At 35.5% G+C, this 26,335-nt stretch overlaps 4 protein-coding genes across 4 annotated transcripts; 2 read left to right on the forward strand and 2 right to left on the reverse strand.

Annotated features, from left to right (window-relative positions):
* Nucleotides 1-361: 361 nt before the first annotated feature.
* On the reverse strand, nt 362-6,563 carry LOC105347011 (mitochondrial 2-oxoglutarate/malate carrier protein). The gene is made up of 10 exons (XM_011455872.4): nt 6,426-6,563; nt 4,395-4,456; nt 3,004-3,094; nt 2,703-2,786; nt 2,349-2,468; nt 2,010-2,100; nt 1,800-1,887; nt 1,569-1,671; nt 1,407-1,458; nt 362-1,017 (listed from the first exon to the last, which is right to left on the reverse strand). The coding sequence occupies exons 1-10, from the start codon at nt 6,503-6,505 to the stop codon at nt 841-843; spliced, it is 948 nt and encodes a 315-aa protein (XP_011454174.3). The 5' UTR covers nt 6,506-6,563; the 3' UTR covers nt 362-840.
* A 2,246-nt stretch (nt 6,564-8,809) lies between these two features.
* On the reverse strand, nt 8,810-10,514 carry LOC105347012 (SH3 domain-binding glutamic acid-rich-like protein 3). The gene is made up of 3 exons (XM_011455873.4): nt 10,333-10,514; nt 9,644-9,811; nt 8,810-9,102 (listed from the first exon to the last, which is right to left on the reverse strand). The coding sequence occupies exons 1-3, from the start codon at nt 10,375-10,377 to the stop codon at nt 9,037-9,039; spliced, it is 279 nt and encodes a 92-aa protein (XP_011454175.1). The 5' UTR covers nt 10,378-10,514; the 3' UTR covers nt 8,810-9,036.
* A 2,409-nt stretch (nt 10,515-12,923) lies between these two features.
* LOC105347013 (NACHT and WD repeat domain-containing protein 2) lies at nt 12,924-20,920 on the forward strand. Its single transcript, XM_034443426.2, has 7 exons — nt 12,924-13,112; nt 15,132-15,254; nt 15,351-15,439; nt 15,525-15,632; nt 15,717-15,909; nt 16,060-16,179; nt 16,293-20,920. The coding sequence occupies exons 1-7, from the start codon at nt 13,091-13,093 to the stop codon at nt 20,765-20,767; spliced, it is 5,130 nt and encodes a 1,709-aa protein (XP_034299317.2). The 5' UTR covers nt 12,924-13,090; the 3' UTR covers nt 20,768-20,920.
* Nucleotides 20,921-21,319: 399 nt separating this feature from the next.
* LOC105347014 (tomoregulin-2) lies at nt 21,320-24,084 on the forward strand. Its single transcript, XM_011455875.4, has 4 exons — nt 21,320-21,477; nt 22,423-22,534; nt 23,495-23,752; nt 23,992-24,084. Exons 1-4 carry the CDS (start codon nt 21,438-21,440, stop codon nt 24,059-24,061), a joined length of 480 nt encoding a protein of 159 aa, XP_011454177.1. The 5' UTR covers nt 21,320-21,437; the 3' UTR covers nt 24,062-24,084.
* The last annotated feature ends 2,251 nt before the right edge of the window (nt 24,085-26,335 follow it).

Here is a 26,335-nt window from a genome sequence, read left to right on the forward strand (position 1 = left end):
CCACTATTGGCTATTGTTTTGCCTTGTAAGTGACACAACCTCATTGGATAAAATGTGTCACATGATTGTGATCTTAATTTCTGAAGTCAGCAAGTCACATTTTATAGACAGAAATATGGTGGCCATAACATCTTTTTCTTTATATGTCTTTGTGCATTTAATTAGCATACACACAGCAAAACACTCAATTGATTTGTTACTGTCTGCAGAATAAGTCGGTTCTTAAAGTCCATAAAAGGTGCTTAGCCATAGAAAGACCTTAACAAACCTAATAAGTAATACAAGTAATAGTATAAGTGTGAAAGGTCACAGGTCAATATCAGTAAGATCTGAATGAAGAACCACATATCAATAACACAACAAACTTCATAACTTTTTTTATTTACATTATCACAGATATAACAATAACAAAATCATTAAAACTCAAAATACCATCCATATAATCGAAATTACATCAAAATACCTATATTTTTAAAAAAAATCTTATCAAATAAAATTCATATGTATTTTTAAATCTAAATAATGTTACAAAGTGTCATAGGCCATGTAATTAACCCAACATATTTAATGCCTAGCACCACAGTGTTAACTAAAACAATGATTATGCTATCCTTTTGTATAAGCTGCCCTCAAAATGAGAAACCTCCAATTTGTCCATCAATTTGTACAAAATAAATGGATGTAAACAATCCCTGTCATTCAACTGTGGAGAACAGAATTCAACCCTAATTATTTTTATTTTCATGAGTAATTTTTGCCTTTTACAATGTACGTATACAATGTAGTTAACATTTTTTTTCTAATATCTATCATTATATAGAAATCCTACCAATGCCACAATTATAAACCTCTACCAGCAGATGCGTCCTTCAAAACAACTGTTGCGTACATTTTATTCATCTGCTCAATGAATATGAAAGTCAGAACTGTGTGAGGTCCCAGTCTGAAATAGTAAGGCAAGAATCCCTTCCATAAACTGAAAAAACCTTCCTTCCTCACAGTTCGCAGAAAAACATCCTGTAAATGAAGGGGGAAACCACAGAATTAGACATCTATTAAAATAAATCGTTGTTTTTTCAATATTGATCTTGAAAAGTTTTACAGGTAGAACCATTTTAACAAGAGCTTGGACTTTGGGTAGTTGTGTCAAACAGCAGTGTCTATTTCATTGCTGGCCACTCAGCCATGGCTCTTTGAAATCAACAAGATCTGTCTGGCTTTTGAGCTAAGACTACCCAATCGGTGTATATTTCGCTTGAAACCAGCGTAATTTTTAACTTGTTTAGAAGCAAGAAATAGATAGTTACGTCCTACTGAAAGTCCAAGGTCTTGTTAAAATGGTTCTAACATAGTTCACAAGGTAAAAAAGGAAAATTTTGATAATTCTTATGTCCCAAAAACTTTACCGTTGCTCCTTTGTACTCTGGTTTTCCATCAATGGTTTTCATGTTCTGAATCCTTTTCAAACAAAGAAGAAGAAAAAATTACATACAAAAAACATTTTTATCCATAAAATTTTTACAACAGATCCTAATTTAATGTTCTTTAATGACCACATTTTTACTTACCTAGTTTTGACAATATCTACTGGCATTGAAAACACAGTTGTTACAAAGCCGCTGATCATGCTGCTTACAAAGTGCAGTAGTAAACCGTCCTTTATAACATTCTCTGAAATATTGAAAGTAAGAACTTTAAAGACAGAGTCAAAGAAATAAAAATCTTAATCTAAATTACCAACACCCACTAATTACTGTTGAATCTGAATTAACATGATTTTAATTAGGTTTTCCACTTACTGTCTAGGAAGAACTGTTTGACTTGGGAGTAGGAGGATAACTGGGATGCATTTACCACCATAGCTCTCCCTATTGTAGGCCCACTTCCCTAGAAAAAAACAAGTGACCAACTGTAACTTTTCTTGACTAAAGTACTGTAGTTATTTCATCGTAAACTTCCAAAAATTATTCTTTTATTACTTCTATACAATAGAAATTACATCATTATACCCTGAAAAGAGCCATGAATCCTTCCTCTGCCCACACTCTCCTCAATGCATCCACAACATTTTTGTATCCTCTTTGCTGCTCAACTGGGAGACTAAAAATCAAATCAAATTCACTTTAAAACCTACTTGAACATATATTTAATGAACACAAGACTCAAATTTCATTTTTCTAAATAAAGTACAGAGTACCATGCACTGTTATGCACTGGTTGTGATGCAGCAAGACTAAGATAGAAATCTTTCAGCAAAATCAACTTTGTGGCAGTTTTTATGGCCCCAGAGCATAAGAATATTACCCAGGCATACCGGTAGTTAATGGACTATAGTAAGATACTCTTACCGTCCGTCTGCTGTCATTCTGATGAGAGCCAACTCGGCTGGAGTTCCTACGAAAGCCCCCACTCCACCAGCAAACACACCAATCAGGACCTTCCTTATAAAACTGGGCGGTTTACCATCACTAACAAAAGACAAAGAACTACGAATTCCATATCAAAATCATCAAATTCTTAAAATGATTTATGACCTTGTGAAAGCACAGATCTGTCATAGTTGTTCATTACTTAAAGTTTTCTTTTCAAAGTAATTCTATGCTATTTAGTCAGATAAAATGTGATAGCAAATACATAGCCTTCATCTCAATAGTTGAGTGTAAAAAATCTGAAATGAGTCAAGATAAAGAAGGTTTACTTACACACTAAATTTTTCAAACAATGAAGAGTAAATTCCCATTCTTGTTGTTGTATATGTGGCCTGTCTCAAAAGTCCTGCTGAGAGTCTGAAAGAGGAATCCAAACAATTTAAAGTGCAGCCTTTATCATACAGTACCATTATATCTCATCTGCCCTGTATAAAAACTTGCATAATGTACCAGTACCAGTAATATGGTACATGTACCATATTAAAAATAGAATTTTCATAGATGATTACCTTGTAATCAATTAATAAAATAGAAATGTTAATGAAAGCACTTTTGTCATCAATTTGCATCTTACCCAGTGTATATACCAGAAAGTCCCTCGTTCCTCAGGATTGTAATCAGAGCATGCCCACTGGATTTATACTGACGACTTTTTCCACCCTCACCTACAAATTAGATATATTTTAAAAGTTTTTTTTATGATATGTCAGATCATTATCAGTGTCTTCCAATTCTTAAATATTAAAAAATTATTTGTTCATTTCATATATTTTGCTTTCATTTTGGAAAATGTGTTATCATCTTATATACCGATAGTCTTCATATTACATACTGGCAAGCATCAATCACTTTGTCTCAGAAGAATCAAGATGAACTGCAATGTTAGATCGTTGAAGAAAGTGGGTTCAAATCTTCAATTTGCATACTGTTAGAGTTTAACACTTATATACACTTTTCTAAGTTCATTTGGGAAGGATGAATCAGATTCTTATCTCTAAAAAGTTATAGTTACTGGTAGATATATCTTTGAAGAGAAAGGGTGAACATGAGACCCTTGGCCAGTGAAGATGACTCTTTTTGTATACACTTTTCATTTAAAATCTGCTGGACAATAGCTTTGCAAATGCTATACATATAGAAGTAAAGCACTATATGTAGCATGTATATTTTATGTATAAAATGTATTTAAAAGAGCATAGTCACGATTTTAGTCAAATTTTATTTTTCTATTGTATACAATGCTTTAGGAATGCATTTCTAATGATAAACCAAAATTTGAGAGTCAATTTTAGAGTTATAAGGAAGATACATATATCACAATTCTGTTATGTAAACAAGGCTCATGCCATGTTTTTGTTTACATTGGTTCAATAAATTGGTAAAAAATCTTTTTCAAACTGGTTTTTTTTTATCTGCTTATTCTTTTGAACTTAAAAAAAAAACAGTTCCTAGCATTTGTCATATTTATATTAGGTCTTTAAAACCTGGAATTTTCTTTTCAACATTCAAAATGTAAACAAAAAGATAACCTGAGCAAAATGTAAACAAAAAGATGACCTGAGTTTTGTTTATAGAACAAAGGAATTGCAAGTTCTGTATCTCGCTTATAACTACTGGTAGATGACTTACACTCAGATTTTGGTTGACTATTAGAAATGCCATACTGATGGATAAAATAAATTTTGACTCAAATTGTGTGCCCCTTTAAGAACAGAAAACAGTTAACTTCCATTTTTTTTCTTCAAAATAACGATTCATTAATCTGATGTTGAATAAGCTGAAATTCTATTGGATGAAAAAAGATCTTAACTCTGAAAGTTAACTCATGCTACATACATTTTAGTCCTTAAAAATCACTTCTCTCTCTCTCTCTCTCTCTCTCTCTCTCTCTCTCTCTCTCTCTCTCTCTCTCTCTCTCTCTCTGTAAGTCTCTCATTGCTACATGTACAGTAAATAAGAAATTACCACTTAGCTGCATTCTGTTCTTCACTAAATCCAAAGGCTGAACAAAAATTGTAGCCCCCATTCTAAAAATTCAATCATCTAAAAAGTCATCATCATCATCATCATCATCATCATCATCATTATCATCATCAATCTATGGCATGCCAAATACACAAAAATGAGCCAAACATAGTTTCACAGTTGATAAACTAGGTTTATAGACTGTTTACTATAGTTTACGAACTGTAAATTATAGTTAATGATTCTTTTGAAACACTCCCGCTATCTTATACAGTTAAAGGAAACTGCTAAAAGCAAAAACTCAACATGGATTTTGTATTGCGCGTAACATGAAAATACCCAGATGATAAAGTTAAAAACTGTGCAACTGCCAAGGCATTCTAAAAGAAAAATGGAATTGTTTTTTTTTCTGTCAATTTTTCTGGACAAAAGAAAATGACATGTCAATGAAAATATTTAGGAATTTTTGTAAATTTAAACAACTTTTCATTAAAAATCATCTAACAGTGACAAACCAGCTACTTGGGACAAAGTAACAGTAAAATTTTAATCAAGTACAGTAGCTTTTTACCATTTTCAAATTGTTCCTGATACAGAGGTTGTAGAGAAGATAATATCCCTATTATCCTCTCTTTATATCCCCCTACCCCACATCAATAAAATAAAAAGCCCTTTGGATTTAAGCTGCTAGCACAAACAATCATTGTAAGGACTACAATTTTCTAAAGACAAGCAGATGAGAAAACCCGAATGTATGTTTATTTGCCCTAAAATGTGTTCGCCCTTGATGCCATTTGCCTTAGTTTCCATTCGCCCTAGGTCCATCTGGCCTTGATTTCCATTCACCCAAGGTCAGTTTGCCTTATTTTAATACAGGATTAATGTAGTTGTATATTTTTTGTATTTTGATCATTTTAAACTATATACAGTCAAACTTCGTTAACTCGAACTAGATAGGAATGTTTAAAAACTTCGAGATATCCGAGTATTCAAGATACCAAGGGTCAAAATAAGTGGTTGGGACTAACAAATCACTTCGACATATCCATTGTATTCGAGATATCAGTGTTTGAGATATCGAAATTCAACTGTAATTAAACAAAACAGCACCTTTACATAATAATAACCAATTGACTGACCTGAAAACGATATGACATCAGATCTATATATCTATCTCATATAGAGATCAAAGGATTGTGCTGTGCTCGGGTATATAAATTCTTCAATAATAGAATAGGTGCTCAATAAGTGCTCATCCGCTGCTCACCTTCTAAATGGGCCCATTAATGTCTCAGTTTTTTTAATTGTTTAGAAACATCAAGTGAAACATTAAAAAAACAACAAGACAGTTATCTATAGTTTACAGCATTAACATCTAATAATTAGCCCAATATGTCTTTTTGAAGTTATAAAATCATAAAAATCATACAATGTAAGAAAAAGTTATTAAATGTCAAACAAGTTACCATAATAGTAAAATATAATTTATCATTTAAAAGGTTAAAAGTAAATTAAATTAATTTTTATCTTAAAATGATGTGGTTTATGAACAAGGTTTAGGGGGAGCGTCCAACAAAGTTTACGAACGATTATTAGAGCAAATTAACGGACTCTGGGCAAACAGACTCAGGCGAACAGGAATATAGGGCTGAAGAACTGATAGCAGAAAACCCTAGCGAAAAAAAATTTGAATATGTCAGACATACTATTCTTTAAACGCTTGGCCTAATTAACTGACCCCCCCCCCCCCCCCCCCCCCCCCGGTCTCATCTCCCACCACTTAGAATTAGGATCCGCCAACGGTAACTTTGATAACTAGGACAAAATTCAAATGTCATTGACATAGGGCTCTAAAGTATCCATACTATTGGTCCGGATATCATCTGACAAAATATATTTATTTGATTTACTGCTTCGAAACAGCTACATAGACTACGGCCGGTGCAGGTGCCCGTGTCCTTGGATCACTCAATTTACACGTGCATCATATAAACTCGTTTTTTATGAATGGAAGTTTTTATAAATACTAACCCAGCCAGTCCACCAATGGTAAACTTCATGTATTTGGGTATGCCCGCTGCGGGCGCCTTCTTGTTCCCTTTTTCTGACATCGTTGAATTTGATGTTACAAAAGCGGGTGCAGAAAAAATATGAATGTGCTGTGTAAAAATAAAACAGAACGGGTAACAATCCGGAAAAGAGCAAACTAGTGATTTCATGCATGTATTGGCATGTGTGTATACTGGTATATGCACATTAATGAAGTATTTATGCATGCCATTTATTAAAAAAATTACAAATAACTATTCTTGTTAAGTAGACTTGATGAGGCCCGTGGTCAACTTTGGTAACATGGAGAAAAACACAAGTTCAGTCCAGTACGTAGTCTCGTTCAACCAGACGCTCGACTGTCTCCGTAAATCTCCGATGAGCAGAGAGACTACTCTGCTCATCGGAGATTTACGGAGACAGTCGAGCGTCTGGTTGACCGAGACTACAGTCCAGCTGTTTCATCACACGTTACTTTCTTTAGAAAACTTATGATATGGTAACTATAGTGCCGATAGTTACATGTACATTATATTTGACATACAATATTCTTGACATTTAGACGGCTATATCTGTGTCTATTGGGTTAAGAGTAACCATGCATGCAGTAGTAACTCATTTCTACAGTTTCTCCTCAGTCAACTCCGGCAGTTCATATTATGGTAATTTTGTTACTTGGAAGGCTTTATAGAAAGGATTGGAAAAGAGGTGGGTCATTAGAAAGGGAAGGTCAACGCATGAGAATTGATGAAACGGTTTTCGACTGGTAGACTAACAGTTGTTAATGACCCAACCGAAGCCAGTTGTCCGTGTGTGAACAAAACGCATGTAATTGCATTGTTATCGTACTTTATTTATGTTACAGCATTTTTGCTCCCTGCATATAATCTGTATATATTTTGATATATTAATATATTATTTTACCTTTATATATCAAATATTATTTTAATAATATATTGTCTCATTCATTTAGAATGATTATTTTTGTAGATAATTTATTCTGTATATATGTTTTGTTTTGTTTTATTTAAATGGGGGAAAAGTATATTTTGGCTTATTTTAATCTTAGGTTTTATTTCGAAGGTAAATAATTATTTATTTTATGTTATTTTCCTTAGTCAATTTCAGGAATTGTTTTTACTCCAAATACAACCTTTTGACAATTGCGATTCCATTTGATAAATTTTACATTTTGGATTATTCATATCTTTGGTTTTATTTTGAAATTCAAGATAGGCCGTTCTTCTCCTGGTACCTTAGCAAGCGAGTTGAGTGCAAAATTCGATATTACACTTAATCCGGTGGTGTCCGTTCGGTTTTTGAGCATGCTCAAAACTTTCTGTCGGATAAACCGGAATCTCGTACATTGAACATACATGTATTTTTAAAATAAGGAAAAGCTTGCAAACGGAGACGATTTTGATTTCCGTTTGCATTATCTAAAACATCTTAAACATTAAAGTCATTAACATTTTCCTCCCGAAAACATGTATAATGCATTAGGATTGATCAAAATTTGCAGTCATTGGAAAACCAATTACATGTATTGGTTTTCAAATGGACGATCTCTAATTGCATGAGAACATCTGTAATTACAATCAATGAAAACATGCAGGTTTAATAAATTACATACACCTGTAGAATCTGATTCAAATTTCCTCTCAATACGAGATAGCGTGTACTGGAAAATCAAATTCTCACAGGAAAACAAATTCGAACCTTGTTATGAAATGTGGATCATACAGAGAGGAATCGTTTTATCGTCAACCGGTTAAGTAAGGTCACAGTCCAGTTAAATGCTTACTCCTGGGTATTGTATTGGGAACTAGCAAGTCATCGTCGGAGCCCACATAATTTGTAGCGGTGTACCGATAAAAATCCCGTGAGTTCCAACGGTGAAAACATAAAGTTTCGGTTGAAATAAACGTGCATATTGTTTTAAAAAGGAATTGTGTTCAGACCATTTTTTGGAAAATTTCAACTATGATTTTAATTATAGAGATTATTTTTACTTGAAAAATGTATAAAAGAGAAAGAGAGAAAGAGAGGATGAAAGACTATTTTTCATCGTCGAATACCACAACTTATATATCATATTATACAATTTGGACCCTTTGTGGGCCTAGTTCTTTATAGATTCACTAAAAGATTGCTAAAAGATATATTTAAAAGGCACATACGGATCATACAACATCAGACGCAAAGAAGTCCTTGTTACATTATGTAGGCGTTTACATATATCTTTAGAAAAAATCGGTTACGTATCATTTTCTAAATACTACTCCATTAGGAAAACATTCGCACGCCTAAGTGGAAATATGCAAAAAATAATCTTCATTGTTCAAACCAATCAAGAAAATTGTCCATACGTTGGTTTTTTTATGTAAAATTTTTAAAACAACATTGACATAACAATACAATCCATACAATGTATTAATATCCTGATGGAAGTATTAATAAAATGCTGTGTTATGATTAAAAATCATTTTGGCTAATAAAGCGGTTTTTTGATTAAATATTGAGTTCAGTCTCTCATTCATTCACTGTATACATCTCGCAGCATTCTTCTCTAAAATATATTAATCACAATTTTTCACTTTAAATGTAGAAACTCCAGCAGTCGGCCATCTTCGTTGGCGTCGTCAAAAGCTTGGAAATCCTGTGGAAATAAAACAGTTGCTATATTAGTTACAATAGCAAGCCGAGAAACAATGATCATTGTAAACCATCCTATTTTCTCGGTAATGTGGTACATGCACATAAGAAATGTTTTGAATTATCATATAAGTAAATGTTGCTATCAAATTACATACGCACTTCTGTTTCATAGTAACAACCTCTTATTGTTCTCAAGGACTGAAGATTTTCAAATTGAATAGACATACATGTACAGCTGTTTACCCATTAAGTATTAAGTTACACAAAAGCATCTTAAAACTAAGTTGTAAACTTTGGCTCAGATGCTAAATGATGATCCCAAAACGTAAGCTAAACACTAGACATAATCCAGATTAATTAAATAAGATCTAAAACGAACAAACTGAATCTGAGCTGAGCTGAGCGAGAGAGAGAGAGAGAGAGAGAGAGAGAGAGAGAGAGAGATATTAATGAAATGAAGAAATGAAGGAGAGATTATGCAGTGTCATACTTCGTCATTTCTTAACTCTCAGAACCCGGGTTCTGACTGCTATTACTCTTACCCCGCAGTACGTGTTTCCGTTGAATATCTGTGGGGGTAGGAGGTCGGGTATCCCCGCCAGGGCCCTCATCTCCTCCCTCACCTCCTGGTTCTTACTCAGGTCTATCTCTTCATAGGGGATCTTCTTACCGTCCAGGATTAGCTTGATTCGGTTCTGTTTGATGTATATCTGAAAGCACAGTCAAAACCAAAATAATTGTACAATAGCACCCTGGTACCGTATACACTGCAATTGTGTGTTGTATTTGTCGCATTAATTTACTATGTACAACATATGTAACTGCAGTGCATAAGAAATTAAACGGTTACTGTAATCTTGTCCTAAATGTGCATATAATTGAGAAGATGCAAGTGTGCGTTTATTACCACACAAACAAACCGAAAAGAAAAAAGGGAGTGTCATTCAAGAAACAATGATAGTCTGCAGGAAGCATCATGGATTTATTTATCGGAAAAAGTAAAAATCTCCGAACTCTCTTTACACACTGCATCTGTTAGACAGAAAAATCAACATAACACAAACAGAACTCGGAACAAAGCACAGGATTACTAAACCAATGGCGATCGAATTAATCATCAGTAGACGGGAGGTAGAGGAGACGGAGAGATCCCCAAACTCTATAAATGGGAGCACTCGACGGAAGGCAATAAACCAACCAGATATTAAGTATATACTATGGTAGTACTTACATCTCGGTTCGTGGATACGGTGGTCATGTAGAACTTGATCGACATCTTTATTTTTGTCTACTACTGATCTACTGTGCAAACAGTAGCGCTGTGTTTTGGTTAGAATAAGGCCGATAAGCAGGAACCGGCATCCCTGCTGGATGCCCCCGTGTGACGAGCCGGCTGATGATTCAGCATCCAGATGCACGAGTGTGCACCGGGCTATATACTTAATACTTGGCGCAGAGATAGAGAGCTGCATGTCTACGCGGCTACTCAGAGAAATGAATTACGCGACTGTGACAGATGGATTAATTATTTTTATTTTAAGGAGAAAAGTTAGTTTGTTAGATCTGCACTTTTCCCTTCAGGGGGCCTCACCCCTGGGGAATCGGCGGAAAGTTATTTCACACCGGCTTTCATTCATAGTTGTTAATTGAACTTAGTTATTACGCAATTAGTCTGTTTTCAGTGTTTTTTGTTTTTCTAGATTGTTGTTGGAAATCAACATTACGGTTAATTGTGAAACTTTGGATTAAAAATAATTACAACATTTCTTGTTGATAACTTAATATATTCAAGCGAGAAAATAAGGTAAAATCTGATTAAAATCAGATCCTTGATGTTTCCGATTAACGATATATCGGAAGCATTGATAAGCTGATACATCATTTAAAATGAATTAGGTACTAAAGGAAACAATTATATAGAATCATACGTTATATCTACATTGGTTTCAATATGTGTTGTGTACCTCAGTACTTTTCATATATGTTTGATTTAAAATCAATCCCTCCTTTGTTTTAAATAGAAAAGCATGTGTATGGATATTAAAAAATAAGATGACAATCATCCGGTTTGGAAAAAAAAGTTTGTTCATTTTCTTCAAAATAACATGAGAGAAGAGGAAATGAAGATGTTTAATCTGTAATGAAGATACTTGACGTTAATGAATATCAGAATGATATTATTTAAAATATGGTAAAATTGGGGACAGATTTTAATCTTATCAAATGTATAGTTCTTTCCTCCATGGAAACTTAAGGTAGCTCCCTACTCGTAAAATTCTCTGAGGAAAGTTGAAACACCGAACTGATTTCGACTTAATAGACTTAAATGTCATCAATTGTTTGAAAAAATATACATGTCATCACACTTTTTGAGATGCCAGATAAACATAAACTAAAGCATATTTTAGCATCAGAAAACCGTAATTTTTTTTTTGTAAAAAGTAAAATCTTGTAGGCAGAAATTTGTTTTTCTTGTTTAATTTTAACGTCAACATTATCAGAAAACTAAAATTACAAAAATATTTTAAAATTAATCGTTGGAATAAGAAAAACTATAACATTTAGACATACAACTGAGAGAAAAGTCAGAAAAAGAGTTATTTCCCCTTTGCACAGATAAGATATATAAAAAATTGGAAATTTAGGATAAAATTAAGAGCGAAAATATCTTGAACCTACCAATAATTCTAATTACATCCATGTGATAATATTCACATAAAATAAATAAAACTATCTTGCACAATTTTTAAAGAATTCAAAGTTTTACAAAAAAGTGTGACATCACAGAACACTGGATCTACTTTAAATGTAGAATGCGTAAATGTCATAGTCTTCTTGTTTGAGTTTCGCATATTTTGGTTAAATAATTTAAATTCGAATTTATTCGCTAAAATTACGCGTTATACCAAAAAAAAAATAACAAAACCATAATTGCACGAAAATGAAAAGGAGCGATACAAAAAAGAGTTCAAAGTTTTGTTTTTTAAATAGTCTGAAGAATAAGGATTTGCGAACGGGTTCGGTAGAGTTGTCATAAAACCGAACTGAAGTAATAGACATACCGAAACAGGAAACGACTCAACTGGAGAAAAAATAATCTTCACAGTTTCCGTGGATAGGCCATACTTGAAAAACAACCCTGACCAAGCTATCCAGACAAGCATCAGGAATATACAACTACCCCTGACGTCTCGATAAAATCAACCGAAATAGGGGTTCAGTGTACATGTACACTGAAGAAGCGTTTTCTTACATTCCATTGAATTTGATATTTAAAAAGAACGATGATGATGATGATGATGATGATGATGAAAATAAATTGGTATTTATCTCTTAATTTTTCACATCCCTGAGATTGTTCAAAATTTAATCTTCCGTATCATTCCCTGACAATAGGTAGAAGAAAAGACTTTTATTTTAGCCTTTCATATTTGTTCTCATCAGATCTCGTAATTATCAAGGTTTTTTTTAAGGATCAAAACATGCCGAATATGTGGAAACTCCCCCGCGTGTAGATTTGAGGAAAGGCTTTGCTAAGATTAGGAACATGTAATGTTTTAATGAACATAACTCATTTGCGGTCAGTAAAGAGTTAAGGTGATTAAGGTAACATTTTATGGTAGGCCTACTCCAAAACGGTGTAAGTGCACTTGGAGAAACACGAGAACAAATGTTACCGTCGAAAACGACCAGTGTTAAATATTATTATCTGATAATTCCGGGGTAGAGCATGCTTTGAAAGGCATTAAAAACCAATATAGCCTTAAAGAATTTAAACATAGCTTTTCACACAATACTACTTATTGATCGTCTTGGCAGACTTTTAAAAACTCTGGTATTTATTGTTCCTCTGCAGGGAGATCCAAGTAGAAATTGTCAACGATACAGATCGGGAGTTATCTGCCCAGTGTGGGAGCCGCCGAGTCCTTGACAACCCGTCTCAGTGCACCTCAAGATGCCTCCTCGAGTGCAGTATATATAGGAGAACCATGGAGGAAAACAGCTTTAAAGGTACACTTTGAATTTTATTGTGAAATCTACAACGTTCTACGATGACAGATCGTTTTATTTATTTTTTTAATTTTTTAGTTCGTACCAAGTCCAAAATGCATGTCAATTTACTTATGTGCATTGTATATATATGTTTAGAATAAGGATTTGTCGTGAGGTGCACATCAGTTCATGGCAAACCTATTCGGGTATTAATTTCCGTGCAAATGATTATGAACAGGTTGTTATACATGTCTATAAGTCTACAGAATTAAAACTATTGTTTGAGAGTATTTAAAATTTTCGCGATATTGTTTAAATTGAATAGTAATGCGTGGCCATGTCTCATGTTAAATCATGTGTCTTTGCTTACTCTGAGTAACTATAATTACTGTTTACTTACAACATAGAAATTCCATTGCCAACTTTGTCACTATTCACATGGTTTTGTAATGCTTTTTAAACTCTTTTGCTCCACTCAGTAACATTAAATTAGTTCGTTACTCATCGCTGTCTACGTAGCTATATCATGTTTATAGCGAGATAATTTTGCATTTCAAACCATATTTAAAACAAAGTCGATTATTAATGTTTTTGTTGTAAATCGGATTTTATTAATTATATTGAACAAAATATTCATCAATGAACTGCATTTGATATAAGGGTTTGTTTGATGTGTAGGCGCTCGACAAAATTCATACAAGGTTTCACCCAAACGTTAATATGTTGACATGTATCAAATATTTGTCTTGCCGACAGAACTGTGATCAAGAACCGAGTTAGGATCAATTATCGACTAATTCTTTAAAAGACCATGTTTAGAATATGCTTTCGAAAACATCCCATCATTCATTCTTAATACATATTTATTCAGAATATATCATTCCCCTATAAGGGGAACTTTTATGGCCATTTTGATATCGGATTATTTATTCAATGAACGGTTTATTTAGAACGGCGGCCAAAATACTGGAAGGGCAAAAAATAATGAACCCAATCTCTTTAATCCCTTACAGCATGGGGTTCCGTAAACAGATAAATTTCTTCTTTCTTGCTACGAGATTTAGGATCTTTATCGGGTAGATCTTAATGATAAATCCCTATTTAGGAATTCAGAAACAAAGCCTTCAATGTTTATTCAGAGAAATCGGGACACATTGTTGCACGTGTTATATGGATGCATCAGTAGAAATACGGAAGGAAAAACACAGTTTTTATTTAACAGAAATCGGTCTGAGATATTGATAAACGGTGTACATATCAGTGGACGATTTCAACGTGAAATGAGAAATTTGAATTGATGATTTTTTCTCTCAACTTTTAATCTCTTGATTGAAAGTCCCAGGACGTATCTCATGTTTTCAACAAGTTTGAGTGTCAAAGAGGTCTACGTTTATCTACAAAAATCGTGCTGTCTTTTTAATAACCATTAAACACGTCCTTTCAGATGTCAATTTCGCTATTGATTCTTGGATATAGACATTTGACTTCGATTAGCAACAACTATCGAATTTTTTCTCTTTTTTTTCAGTGCGACGATTTATGATTTTCTTATCGATGAATTACGTCGATAGATTTCTATTTCGACCAATATTGTAATCAAATTTTCAAAGTGTAAATCTCATAAATCACTCGTCAATATAATAGCTCCATTTTTGTGAATTAACTAATTGCATCGAGTTTTACGTCACGGTTATCTTCAATGGTTCTCTAGGTGATCAGAATATCTGCCCACTTTCATATTACCCATTGTAAGATTTATGGCACTCTTACGTAGAGAGGGAACACTTGCACAAGACGGTGTGAAGTTCAAACACATCCGACAGTTAGCGACAGTTAGCGAGTTCTGTATTGAAAGTTTCTCGCTCCAAATTAATATCTCTCGTTATTTGATTAAAATCATCGCGAAAATAAGTACAAGGTTATCATTCAAAAAAGCAATATTAAGTCTTCGCAAATAAAATTTATTTTACAGTATTGCCAGATCCTTTTACGATATGACGGTATTTATGAATATATTATGTACATATGTTTTTCCAGAAACATTTGATTCGGAGGAAGACCAACTAAAGCATGATCTCCTTCATGGAGGGTATAACCTTAATGACCTCCCAAAAGTCCCCTCCAATGTCGTAAAATTGTACGTCTGCGCCAGTAGGAAAGGTGCGTTCAAAATAAATTTTACGAACCAAATTTATAATTTACAACTGACAAAAATGTCTATTTTGACGTTTAAGATGTATTTTTTTTTGGCTTTAGACTTTGAAAAGGAACGAGACATTTTGATTAAAGAAGTGTACCCCGATCTCCGACAATACTGCAGAGATAACTATGGCGTGGATTTCCATGTGAGTTCCATTAATTTTATATACGTAAACTAAAGTAGCTACGATAGTTGCATTTGATATAAAACTGTTGAGCTTCAATGTACAGGCTGTCGATTTACGATGGGGGTCCAGAATCGAGGATGATGTGTTCCAACCGATGTTTCTCAGAGAACTTCAGCGCTGCCAGAAAGTGTCCATGGGGCCAAACATTTTGGTAGGAGGCATTCTATAGTTCTTTCAAAACTTAGCAAAAACAAAAGTTTATCGATATCTAAGGTTACAAACCTATATGTTTCAGTGCATGTTGTGTGAAGATGAGGACGTGTGGTACCCCCCTATGGAAGTAGAAAAAGACGAGTACGAAACATTACTGGAATTCCTAGCTTCTTGTGGTTTTGAAGACGAGGCTATGTTTGTAGACAGATACTACAAAGAAGACAAAAATGGACCGACTTCATATTATCACCTACAAGTGGACCTTCAACAATCTGGTAAATATCAAAGTTTTTCTAAGTTTGTATTTGACAAACAATAAAATTAACGTCACTAGTATTTGCGTTTGATTTCATGACCCTTTCAACAACCGACCGACTTAATTGCATAAGTAAAATTAAATAATACCACGTGCCTTTTCCTTGTAGATCCCGAAGAATGGTCGTCTACACTTGGCATACTGCAAAGAATATTTTTGAAAGCGTCTGAAGCATGTCTTCAGAAAGGCATGATAGACACAGAGACTTATATGGAGTTCAAACCCATTGGTAACCATATAGAAATTTGAACGTTAACTCTCCTTTAAAAAAAAGATTGTATTGTATTTTGATAATGTCCTACATTTATTTGTGAGTTTGTATTCTTGTACGTCCATTTATAGGTTTGGAAAATGAGATTGAGACCGGAATAATGGCAATTAATCGACAACTTAGAGACAAAAACTGCATTTTGTTTGTAAAACTGCCGTTCCAGGATGGAAAAGAGAGCCCCGTGAATGATAGCAGTAGCTCGTGCACGGGGAGTAGTAGCGGTTTTCTACCCAACAATTTGAGGGAAACGGTGCTCGAAAATATGAAAACAAACAAGAACGTTATCATTGAGTCAGCAGAGGAAATCTCTTGTGAGAAAAGGGACTTTTGTAATACGTTTGCCAACAAAATATATTGTTCAGTGAAAGAAATAGTGGACAGTTCAATGAGAAATCAAAATTCCGTGAAGGCGGATCCTTTCTACCATGAAGTATACAACCATTGGAAGTTCCTTTTATCTTCACATTGTCCATTTCTCGAACGAGACGACCTCATGTCTGCCACTAAGGATTATTTTTTGTCAGAGACGGATCGACCTTTTGCAATACTAGGAGAGGCCGGCGTTGGAAAGACATCGGCAATAGTTAAGATCATACGTGATGTGAACACTGCCATATATAACAAAGACCTGACAATGCGTACGGCAATAGTGTTTCGGTTTGTTGGGGAGACCCAAATCATCACTGCCCGTCAGTTTCTGTTCAACATATGTCGCCATATAGTGATCTTAATGGGAAAAGACGAAAACGAAATCCCAACAGATTACAAGCAATTGAAATACTATTTTTCAGAACTTCTTCTGAGCGGAGAGTTTGGCGGAATGCTTATAATTCTCCTGGATTCGGTAGACTTGCTACAGGATAACCATAACTTAGAATGGTTGCCAATCAAGATTGCAGTTAATGTCAAGCTGATTGTTTCTTGTAGTTCTCAGAGGAAAACCTTGTGCACACATCTGCAAGATAGATGCAAGAACAGTGTCCACTACATTCATTCATTGGATGCCTCGGATTGTGTAAGAATTTTCAGAGCTATGCTTAGCTCAAGTTGGAGGTCTGTCACGTATGAGCAGATGTCTGTTGTTAAAGATGCCTTCCAAATATGTACCTTACCATTATTCTTGTCTATGGCAATAGAAGAGGCAAAACGGTGGCATTCATATGACAAATTAAAGTTTTGCGTTCTTGGAGAGAATGTGAAAGAGAACATTACTGTCTTCTTCAATCGAATTAACAAAGAACATGGTCGCTTGTTTGTATCACATTTCATTGGGTACCTAACTGCCGCCAAATTAGGATTAAGCGAGTCGGAATTACTCGATATAATGTCGATCGACGAGGTCTTGCTCGAAGATGTGGATATGAAATGCAGTGAGACTTCCATAAGAAGAATGCCATCGTTTCTAATGGTACGACTGATACACGATCTAGAACCATTTATCACTGAGAGGGAAGTTGATGGAATACTCGTAATATCTTGGAAACACAAACAGTTTCAAGACGCAGCTATGGAGAGATACCTTAAAAACGAACAACTGGTTAAGATGTTATACTCAAACATTGCTGACTATTTCTTAGGGACATGGTCAGGGTCTAAGCGAAAACCATATCGGAGCATCGAAAACAGGGCATTAGATAACCTGCATGAGGATATGGATGCATGTCGATATCTATGTGAGCAACCAAATAAATTTGGAAATATAGAAGCTACCACAACGTACAACACGAGAAAGTTTCGACATCTGACTTTTAGTCTTCGGAAGAGTGATCGGATTGTTGAACTCAAGGAACATGCTTTGTGTAATCTAGATTATATGTTACACAGGATAAAATCGTCCACAATTCAGGAACTGTTGAGCGATTTTGATAATGCTCCAGATAGGGAAATCCGGCTTGTTGCTGATGCATTAAAAATGGCTGCTCCAACTATTGAAAAGAGTATCAAATGTTTAGGCGTAGAATTGTCTGGCCGATTGTTACCACATGCCCAATACTACAAATACATCAGGGAGTTAGTTTACTGTTGTGACCAATTCGCACAAAGAAACTGCCCTCTTGTTCCCAACTGCCAGTGCTACAACACACCTGGTGGGGTCCTTCAATACAAATTCAATGCCGAGAGCGCTTCAAACATCTCTTTTCACCAGAGTCCTATTGGAATATTTCTAACGGCAAAAACTGCGGGATTTCATTCTTTGCGAGCGTGGGAAATTTCCAGAGGGGATCCTCTTCCTGAAATAGCGATGCCTTTCGGTCAAATTCATTCGACAAAGGATGGGAATTTTCTGAATGTATTTTGCAACGATGGAACAGTAAAAATCTTTCGCTCTGACTGCGGAGAATTGTATGATTCAATAGACTATAAATACGATGATATCGCAAAAATTTGCGTATCAAAAAAATACTTGGCTCTTGCTTTACAAAGAGAACCGGGTCCATATATAATTAATGTTGCAGAGGCATCACTTCTTCACCGATTCAGTTATCATTCGCGAACTTTGGCCATCAACTCAAAGGAAACGCATTTTATATGCGAATCAGGCACGACAATTTACTTATTTGACTTACCACAGCTAGTCCGAAGATGCACGGGCGAAGCAAGCGATGTTCCGCAACAAACAGTCTTGTGGGAGGACAAGAAATGCTTCGTTGTCACCAAAAGCAAGCACGTCGAATCAATAACCTTTGACATAGTCAACAAACGATATAAACGGAGCAATCTGATGACTGACATTGACATTCGGGATATGAAGCTTTCAAACACTGGAGTTGCCCTGGTCATCATGACTGGAAAGAGTCTTCGATTGTTTTCAACTTGTACGGAAAAGGAGAAAATACTCGACAACAACTTGCCAGCGTGTTGCACGACGTACCCTTCTTCAAACTACGCCAGTGTGACTTTTTCATATGACGACAAATTGCTGATTGCAATCCGAAGCTCTTTTCTTCTCATATGGAAAGTAGAAACTGGAAAGTTAGCCCGCATCTTAAAAACTGGACAGGTTGCACTTTCAAAACTTCTTACGTCTTTAGCAAACAACACGGCAGCCACACTCACTGAAGACAACTGTGTTCATGTATGGGATTTGAACAACGTCGATTCTGCAATTACTCATGCAAACGAGATATTTCCAAATGCAATCAGATCAGTAAAGTGTCTCCACGGAGGACACCAAATCGTTTGCTTTGGTTCCAATGGAGATGACGCAAAAATTGTGGACAGCGGTTCTGGACATATCTGTAATATTTTACGCGACAACGATGACGTCGGTCAAGTTCGTGAATTGGTCGTTTCCAGAGATGGTTCTTACATCATCACAAGATTAGCTACCCAAACCTCCAAAGATGAAACTTTCAGAAATGTTCTTTTTGATGATGTTTTATGGGATGTGCGAAGTGGCAATAAGATTCGCCACGTGTTTGATAGTCGCTTTGTAGCGTTTTCACAAAATTGCAAAACACTGATATTCGTTACCTCTGTCAATATATCCGAGAACTGGATGAATAATGTCTACAACCTAGAAACCACCGCTCTCGACTCTGACTTTAATTTCCTGTGTGAGTTTCCCGAAAGGACTGAGTTTTTGACAACGCCGTGTGTAGTGTCCGAAGATGAATTTAGTTACATGGTTGGGATTGTGAAAACGTGCGAACCTGACTCACCCGAGAAAGAAACTGAAAACGATTCTGTGACGCGGTTACTTATTAGAGGTCTATTTAGTCCTTCAGCATCATATAGAATGATAAAAATCAAAGACATTGTCTCCAACCTAGACGAAAACAGCATTTTTATTGACGCTTTTCCATTTCAAGAGTGCAGCTGTTTAGTCGTGTATGAAACGAGAGCGAACCCCAAAACTTCCAGTGCGGTAAAATCGCTTCAGAAAGGGGCAGTGCTATACAATGTGGAGAAAGAAGAGTGTCTACGCCATTTCACCTCATTCCTGGAACCAGCGACTGACATATCCTTGATTTCATTTTCCTCTAATAAACAAGTCATTCTTGACAGTCAAGGAACAGTATTTTCCATCGAATCCGACTACAAAGTTCCAAACACGCGCATAAAAAGCATGAACTTGAAATTCCCATGTCTAGCTTTGAAAGGACAGTATATTGTCGGGCTTTCTAAAGACTTTTCAGAGATACAAGTCTATCGCGTCAGTGATGGTTTTCAGAACGCAAAAATACCTGTCCATGGTCGTGGAAGCTGTCTGAGCGTGGGTTACGACGACAGAACGATCGCCGTGGGCTGTGAAGATGGAAGAGTCATGATATGGACTCTGATTCTACACCTGAGTGACCCCATGATCGAAGTAATTTCCAAACTCCCAAGTCGAATTCACAGTCCACATAAAGTTGAAGAAAACCAGAATGGAGCTTTGTTGGAAAGCGATATTGACTACATTACAAGTCGAAGCGTGCCGAACAAGACGGTGCCTTGTCCGGCTGACGTGAGGAGACCCCCGAGTCATCAGACCGTGTCCACGGCGGTGTATCTGACACAGCAGTCCAGTCTAGGGAGAGAAACGCCGTGTAACATCCAATAGATAACGCTTTACGGTTGTGTTGGTGTTTTATAGCTGTGATAGAGTTCGTGCCAATTTGTAATCAAAATGATATTTATGTGATATATATTTAGTGATATACATTATTATATTTTTTACATGTAGCGATTGGAATGTATTAAAGATGAACATGTTTTTTGACGGTTTTGTGATTATATTAGTGATTAGCGCTTTTTGTTTGAAAAGATAGCTAAAAAGTCGGATAATGCTTCGATTTCAATAATTTAACTCGATATAAAACAGAATATGTTACTAATATTATTTGGTTCACGTATGCTCTTGTATAAATTTATCATATAATATATTGAACGTGATATGAAATTTTACTACGATAAGATAAGGTTCTGAACAGAAAGGCAAACTAAAGGCCCAGGGATTTAATAATGATAATGAAAATGGTTCTTCGAGAAACTTTTCTTTGACCTTTAGGCCTTTTGACCTGAATGTTGCATTCCCTTCCTATGATATAAATATTGTAAATATTGTAATATTGTAAAATTGATTATATATAAAATATCGTCACACGATTTGTCATGATTTGAATTTGTCAAATCTCACCGAATTCCCTTGATGGCCCCTGGAATTGTCAGAGACACGAGTTCGTGTATTCCTTTCAAGAAGAGTCTTCACAAGACACACACAAGTGCAAACGATGAAACTTGCCTCTGTTATTTTGCTTGGAATTTTCACAGGTAAGTTATTTTAAAAGAAAAATACTAAATCTGATAATCTATATTTCATTCAAGACATGCAGAAAACTTAAAAGAAAGAGTTTTGCAGTTTATGTAATTTATAGTTTGATAATGATTAGATGGATTTCGTGCTAAACTCGTATTAAACTTAAGTTTATTAAAGTGCCAATGTTTATTTCAAACTAATTAACATTTTAAGAAAAAAGCTGTGAACAGGGACGTATATACTAATATAAGTTATATACATTTGTATGTCTCTGTTGTGAACTTTTGTTCAAAACGCCTTGAGAAATATCATTTTTATACATGTACATCATACAGTGTTTAAATCGCTAAATGAAAAAAATGGTGAGTTATTAAAAAACAAAAGGCATTACCTTAAAGTATCTTACCCTATCCGAACCTAGTCGATATTGTCAATTTGACCTTCCAGTTGAAATGAAAGAGTTTTTTCAAAAATCTCGATTGAAAATTTCGTCGTTTTTGGGGTGCGTATTATACATAGGAACAGCGGGGATTTTTTTTTTTAGCACGGGTGCATATTATACAGATGATTGTAATATACGAGACTTCACATATTGAAAATGTCGACTATAATAGGATATGGCAAGATACTAGAAAGTTAAATGAACTAACTACATATATAAGTATTCTAAAATCTACAAAAATAAAAACAAGAGGCGCATGGAACATATTGCTTACCGAGTAATATTGGCCATAACTAATCAGCAAGCGGCAGCGTTATGAATCAAGGACAGGCTATCCAGTATCCAGTTTTAGAATCAAAATTGAATTTGACAGTTTAGCTAAATATTCTAATTTTCACAAATAATCAGAAGAATTACTTTAATTTCTATCTAATTTCTAGTATTTCTTTTATGACATTTGGATTGTGTTGTCCTTATTATTTCAATAAGATAATATATAAGTGTATCTTGTTTTCAGTGTGCTGTGGACAGTACGATACCTACTACTGTAGATATCTGTCTAACGCCGACTGTACGTCCAAACCCGAGGACCTGCAATGTGGGACGGACGGAAACACGTATTATAACGAGTAAGTGTCCACTGCATGTAAGTAACAAAGTACCCCCCCCCCCCTCCACCTACTGTATAATCAGATTTTCAAAATTATGATTAAATCATGAATTTCATGACGTGTTTTGTACGCACAATTTTAGCGCACAGAATACACGTGGTTGGGCGAAATTAGATAAATATTCCATGTAATTTGATTTTATATAAATATTTTATGTCCAAGCAAGAGTACTTTAGATTTAAAAGATTTATCCCTCAAACAGTTGAGGTTAACATGAAGTATTGCACGTGTAGTTTTAATTTAAATCCATTTTAATTACTCCCACTTTCAATGTGGGCTAATTGGGAAAAGATACAAAGGTAAGGGGTTTATAGCCTTGGTCGCAAAGTAAATTGCCTCGAACATACTATATATTTCCCCTTGGCGAGACCTGAACAATCCATAGCATCATTAACTCCAGCTCGTCTCATAAGACGGGGTAAATAAAAATCCCTCTATTGGGTTATCCCTCTTGTACGAGGTTTATTATACCTTAAAAATTACACACACGTTTATTTACTCAAATAACTGGAAGTAATAATTATTTGAGGTAACAATTTACATGATATTAATATCTTAAAATAAATTTGCTCTATCTAAGGTGGAATGGAATATCTTTCAATATTAATGTGGATAAATATTATAATTAAATAAATTTTCAAATTACAAAAAAATACGTCTTCAAACTTTTTGGAAAGGTGACAATTTCAAAATCCCCCGCGGGATTCGAACTCATGACTTACGGTTTTGAAGTGAACCTTCTAACCCAATGCACTTCGCTGTAAGCTGACAAGTAAGGAATGGGATCTTTAATAAAATTACACTTCATTTTATTGCTTATTTCGATAAATAGTACGTCACAGCATAGGGGTGTCCCATACCACCTTAACTAAGTTCAGTTATTTGACATTTCATGGACCTCTCAATATTTTCCTTTAGCTGCGATCTCTCCAAGGCCCACTGCAAGGACAACTCACTCCACAGACGGTACAAGGGGCCCTGTCCCGTGGACAGTGTCGCCACCACCACCACCAGCAAACCCATCGGCGGGGGAAGCATCACCCATCCAACCCAGGCCCCAATCAACGGGTCCGAGATTGCCTTTGACATCTTCTGTTTAGATCTGTTTCACCATGATTGTTCCAATGAAATGGCACAGCCCTTGTGTGCATCTAACGGGAAAACCTACCAAAACCTGTAAGCACATTATACACCAACCCAAAGTATGAACACGGATACTTTGTTGATATACTAATGAAAACCTTAATGATCTACTAGTTTGTATAAATCCAGTGCAGAAACACTCAGATATTTCAAATATAGTATCCACTGAAGGACATGAAGCTTGACTCTAGTAGAAAAACAAATTGCATTATTACCTATATCTGTAATTTTGCAGATTCTTATGAAAGTATTTTTTTCTTCTTCTTTTTTAGATGCGAGTATGAGAAGACAAAATGCACTCACAGAGAATTACAGATTGTTAAAAATGCTCCATGTAACTAACCAATAAACTGTGATTTTTTGGATATGTATGTGTCCTGTGTCTTTAAAAAAATGATTTCAATTCAAATACTGAAATTAAATTAAAATTTAAACAAGAGGCCCATGGGCCACATCGCTCACCTGAGGATCAATAGGTATGATAAAATCAGCTTAATGGAGTCATAATACAAACTATCTGGACAATGTACAATAATACATGTAGATCCTGTATAAATAAAATCCATTTTTCTCCTGGATATTCTTATGTTTATAATCATTAGTCCCTTTTCTAACAGGATGATTTTATAGTCATATCATATGTTGAGTATTGCAGTTCTCAAATAGATCCTTAACAATAGTTTATATATGGGATATAAACCTACATCAAACTCTGAACCTTCTTGTGAGGCCAAAGAATTGTCCTGGGGCCAAAGTCTTAACAATTATAAAGAATCATCTGGCTGATTAGTTTCTGAGAAGAAGATTTTTAAAGATTTACTCTTTATATTCCTTTGTTAAACTTTGACCCCCCCCCCCCCCATTGTGGCCCCACCCTGCCCCTGGGGATCATGATTTTCACAACTTTGAATCTACACTACCTGAGGATGCTTTCACACAAGTGTCAGCTTTCCTGGCTGATTAGTTTCTGAGAAGAAGATTTTTAAAGATTTACTCTATATATTCCTATGTAAAACTTCGACCCCCCCCATTGTGGCCCCACCCTACCCCTGGGGGTCATGATTTTCACAACTTTGAATCTTCACTACCTGAGGATGCTTCCACACAAGTGTCAGCTTTCCTGGCTGATTAGTTTCTGAGAAGATTTGTAAAGATTTACTCTATATATTCCTATGTAAAACTTCGACCCCCCATTGTGGCCCCACCCTCCCCCCGGGGGTCATGATTTTCACAACTTTGAATCTACACTACCTGAGGATGCTTCCACACAAGTGTCAGCTTTCCTTGCCAATTAGTTTCTGAGAAGAAAATTTGTAAAGATTTACTCTATATATTCCTATGTAAAACTTCGACCCCCCCCATTGTGGCCCCACCCTACACCCAGGGGTCTTGATTTTCACAACTTTGAATTTACACTACCTGAGGATGCTTCCACACAAGTGTCAGCTTTCCTGGCTGATTAGTTTCTGAGAAGAAGATTTTTAAAGATTTACTCTATATATTCCTATGTAAAACTTTGCCCCCCAATTGTGGCCCCACCCTATCCCCGGGGGTCATGATTTTCACAACTTTGAATCTACACTACCTGAGGATGCTTCCACACAAGTTTCAGCTTTCCTGGTCTAATGGTTCATGAGAAGAAGATTTTTAAAGATTTACTCTGTATATTCCTATGTAAAACTTCAACCCCCCCATTGTGGACCCATCCTACCCCCGGGGATCATGATATTCACAACTTTCTTTGTACACTACCTCAGGATGCCTTCACACAAGTTTAAGCTTTCCTGGCTGATTAGTTTCTGAGAAGAAGATTTTTAGAGATTTACTCTATATATTCATATGTTAAACTTTGACCCCCCATTTTGGCCCCACCCTACACCCAGGGGTCATGATTTTCACAACTTGAATCTACACTACCTGACGATGCTTCCACACAAGTTTCAGCTTTGCTGGCTGATTAGTTTCTGAAAAGAAGATTTTTAAAGATTTACTCTTTATATTTCTATGTAAAACTTTGACCCCCCATTGTGGACCCACCCTACCCCTGGGGGTCATGATTTTCACAACTTTGAATCTTCACTACCTGTGGATGCTTCCACACAAGTGTCAGCTTTCCTGGCTGATTAGTTTCTGAGAAGATTTTTAAAGATTTACTCTATATATTCCTATGTAAAACTTCGATCCCCCATTGTGGCCCCACCCTACCCCTGGGGGTCATGATTTTCACAACTTTGAATTTACACTACCTGAGGATGCTTTCACACAAGTTTCAGCTTTCCTGGCTGATTAGTTTCTGAGAAGAAGATTTGTAAAGATTTACTCTATATATTCCTATGTAAAACTTCGACCCCCCCATTGTGACCCCACCCTACCCCTGGGGGTCATGATTTTCACAACTTTGAATTTACACTACCTGAGGATGCTTCCACACAAGTGTCAGCTTTCCTGGCTGATTAGTTTCTGAGAAAAAGATTTGTAAAGATTTACTCTATATATTCCTATGTTAAATTTCGACCCCCTATTATGGCCCCACACTACCCCTGGGGGTCATGATTTTCACAATTTTGTAACTACACTAACCTGAGGATGCTTCCACATAAGTTTCAGCTTTCCTGG

The sequence above is a fragment of the Magallana gigas genome, chromosome 3 (genome assembly GCF_963853765.1).
Source record: "Magallana gigas chromosome 3, xbMagGiga1.1, whole genome shotgun sequence".
Taxonomy (NCBI): Eukaryota; Metazoa; Mollusca; class Bivalvia; order Ostreida; family Ostreidae; genus Magallana; species Magallana gigas.

What these genes read in the sequence shown, in the direction of transcription:
- LOC105347011 (XM_011455872.4), bottom strand. Translation starts at nt 6,505, where the DNA reads ATGTCAGAAAAAGGGAACAAGAAGGCGCCCGCAGCGGGCATACCCAAA. An exon ending in CAAACAGTTCTTCCTAGACA is followed by an intron (nt 1,672 to 1,799) that starts GTAAGTGGAAAA and finishes TCAATATTTCAG; the next exon opens with AGAATGTTATAAAGGACGGT. An exon ending in CAGAGTACAAAGGAGCAACG is followed by an intron (nt 1,018 to 1,406) that starts GTAAAGTTTTTG and finishes CTTCATTTACAG; the next exon opens with GATGTTTTTCTGCGAACTGT.
- LOC105347012 (XM_011455873.4), bottom strand. Translation starts at nt 10,377, where the DNA reads ATGTCGATCAAGTTCTACATGACCACCGTATCCACGAACCGAGAT. An exon ending in CCGTATCCACGAACCGAGAT is followed by an intron (nt 9,812 to 10,332) that starts GTAAGTACTACC and finishes CTGTGCTTTCAG; the next exon opens with ATATACATCAAACAGAACCG. An exon ending in ACGGAAACACGTACTGCGGG is followed by an intron (nt 9,103 to 9,643) that starts GTAAGAGTAATA and finishes TTATTTCCACAG; the next exon opens with GATTTCCAAGCTTTTGACGA.
- LOC105347013 (XM_034443426.2), top strand. Translation starts at nt 13,091, where the DNA reads ATGGAGGAAAACAGCTTTAAAG. An exon ending in CGTCTGCGCCAGTAGGAAAG is followed by an intron (nt 15,255 to 15,350) that starts GTGCGTTCAAAA and finishes TTTTGGCTTTAG; the next exon opens with ACTTTGAAAAGGAACGAGAC. An exon ending in CCATGGGGCCAAACATTTTG is followed by an intron (nt 15,633 to 15,716) that starts GTAGGAGGCATT and finishes TATATGTTTCAG; the next exon opens with TGCATGTTGTGTGAAGATGA.
- LOC105347014 (XM_011455875.4), top strand. Translation starts at nt 21,438, where the DNA reads ATGAAACTTGCCTCTGTTATTTTGCTTGGAATTTTCACAG. An exon ending in TTTGCTTGGAATTTTCACAG is followed by an intron (nt 21,478 to 22,422) that starts GTAAGTTATTTT and finishes TCTTGTTTTCAG; the next exon opens with TGTGCTGTGGACAGTACGAT. An exon ending in GGAAACACGTATTATAACGA is followed by an intron (nt 22,535 to 23,494) that starts GTAAGTGTCCAC and finishes ATTTTCCTTTAG; the next exon opens with CTGCGATCTCTCCAAGGCCC.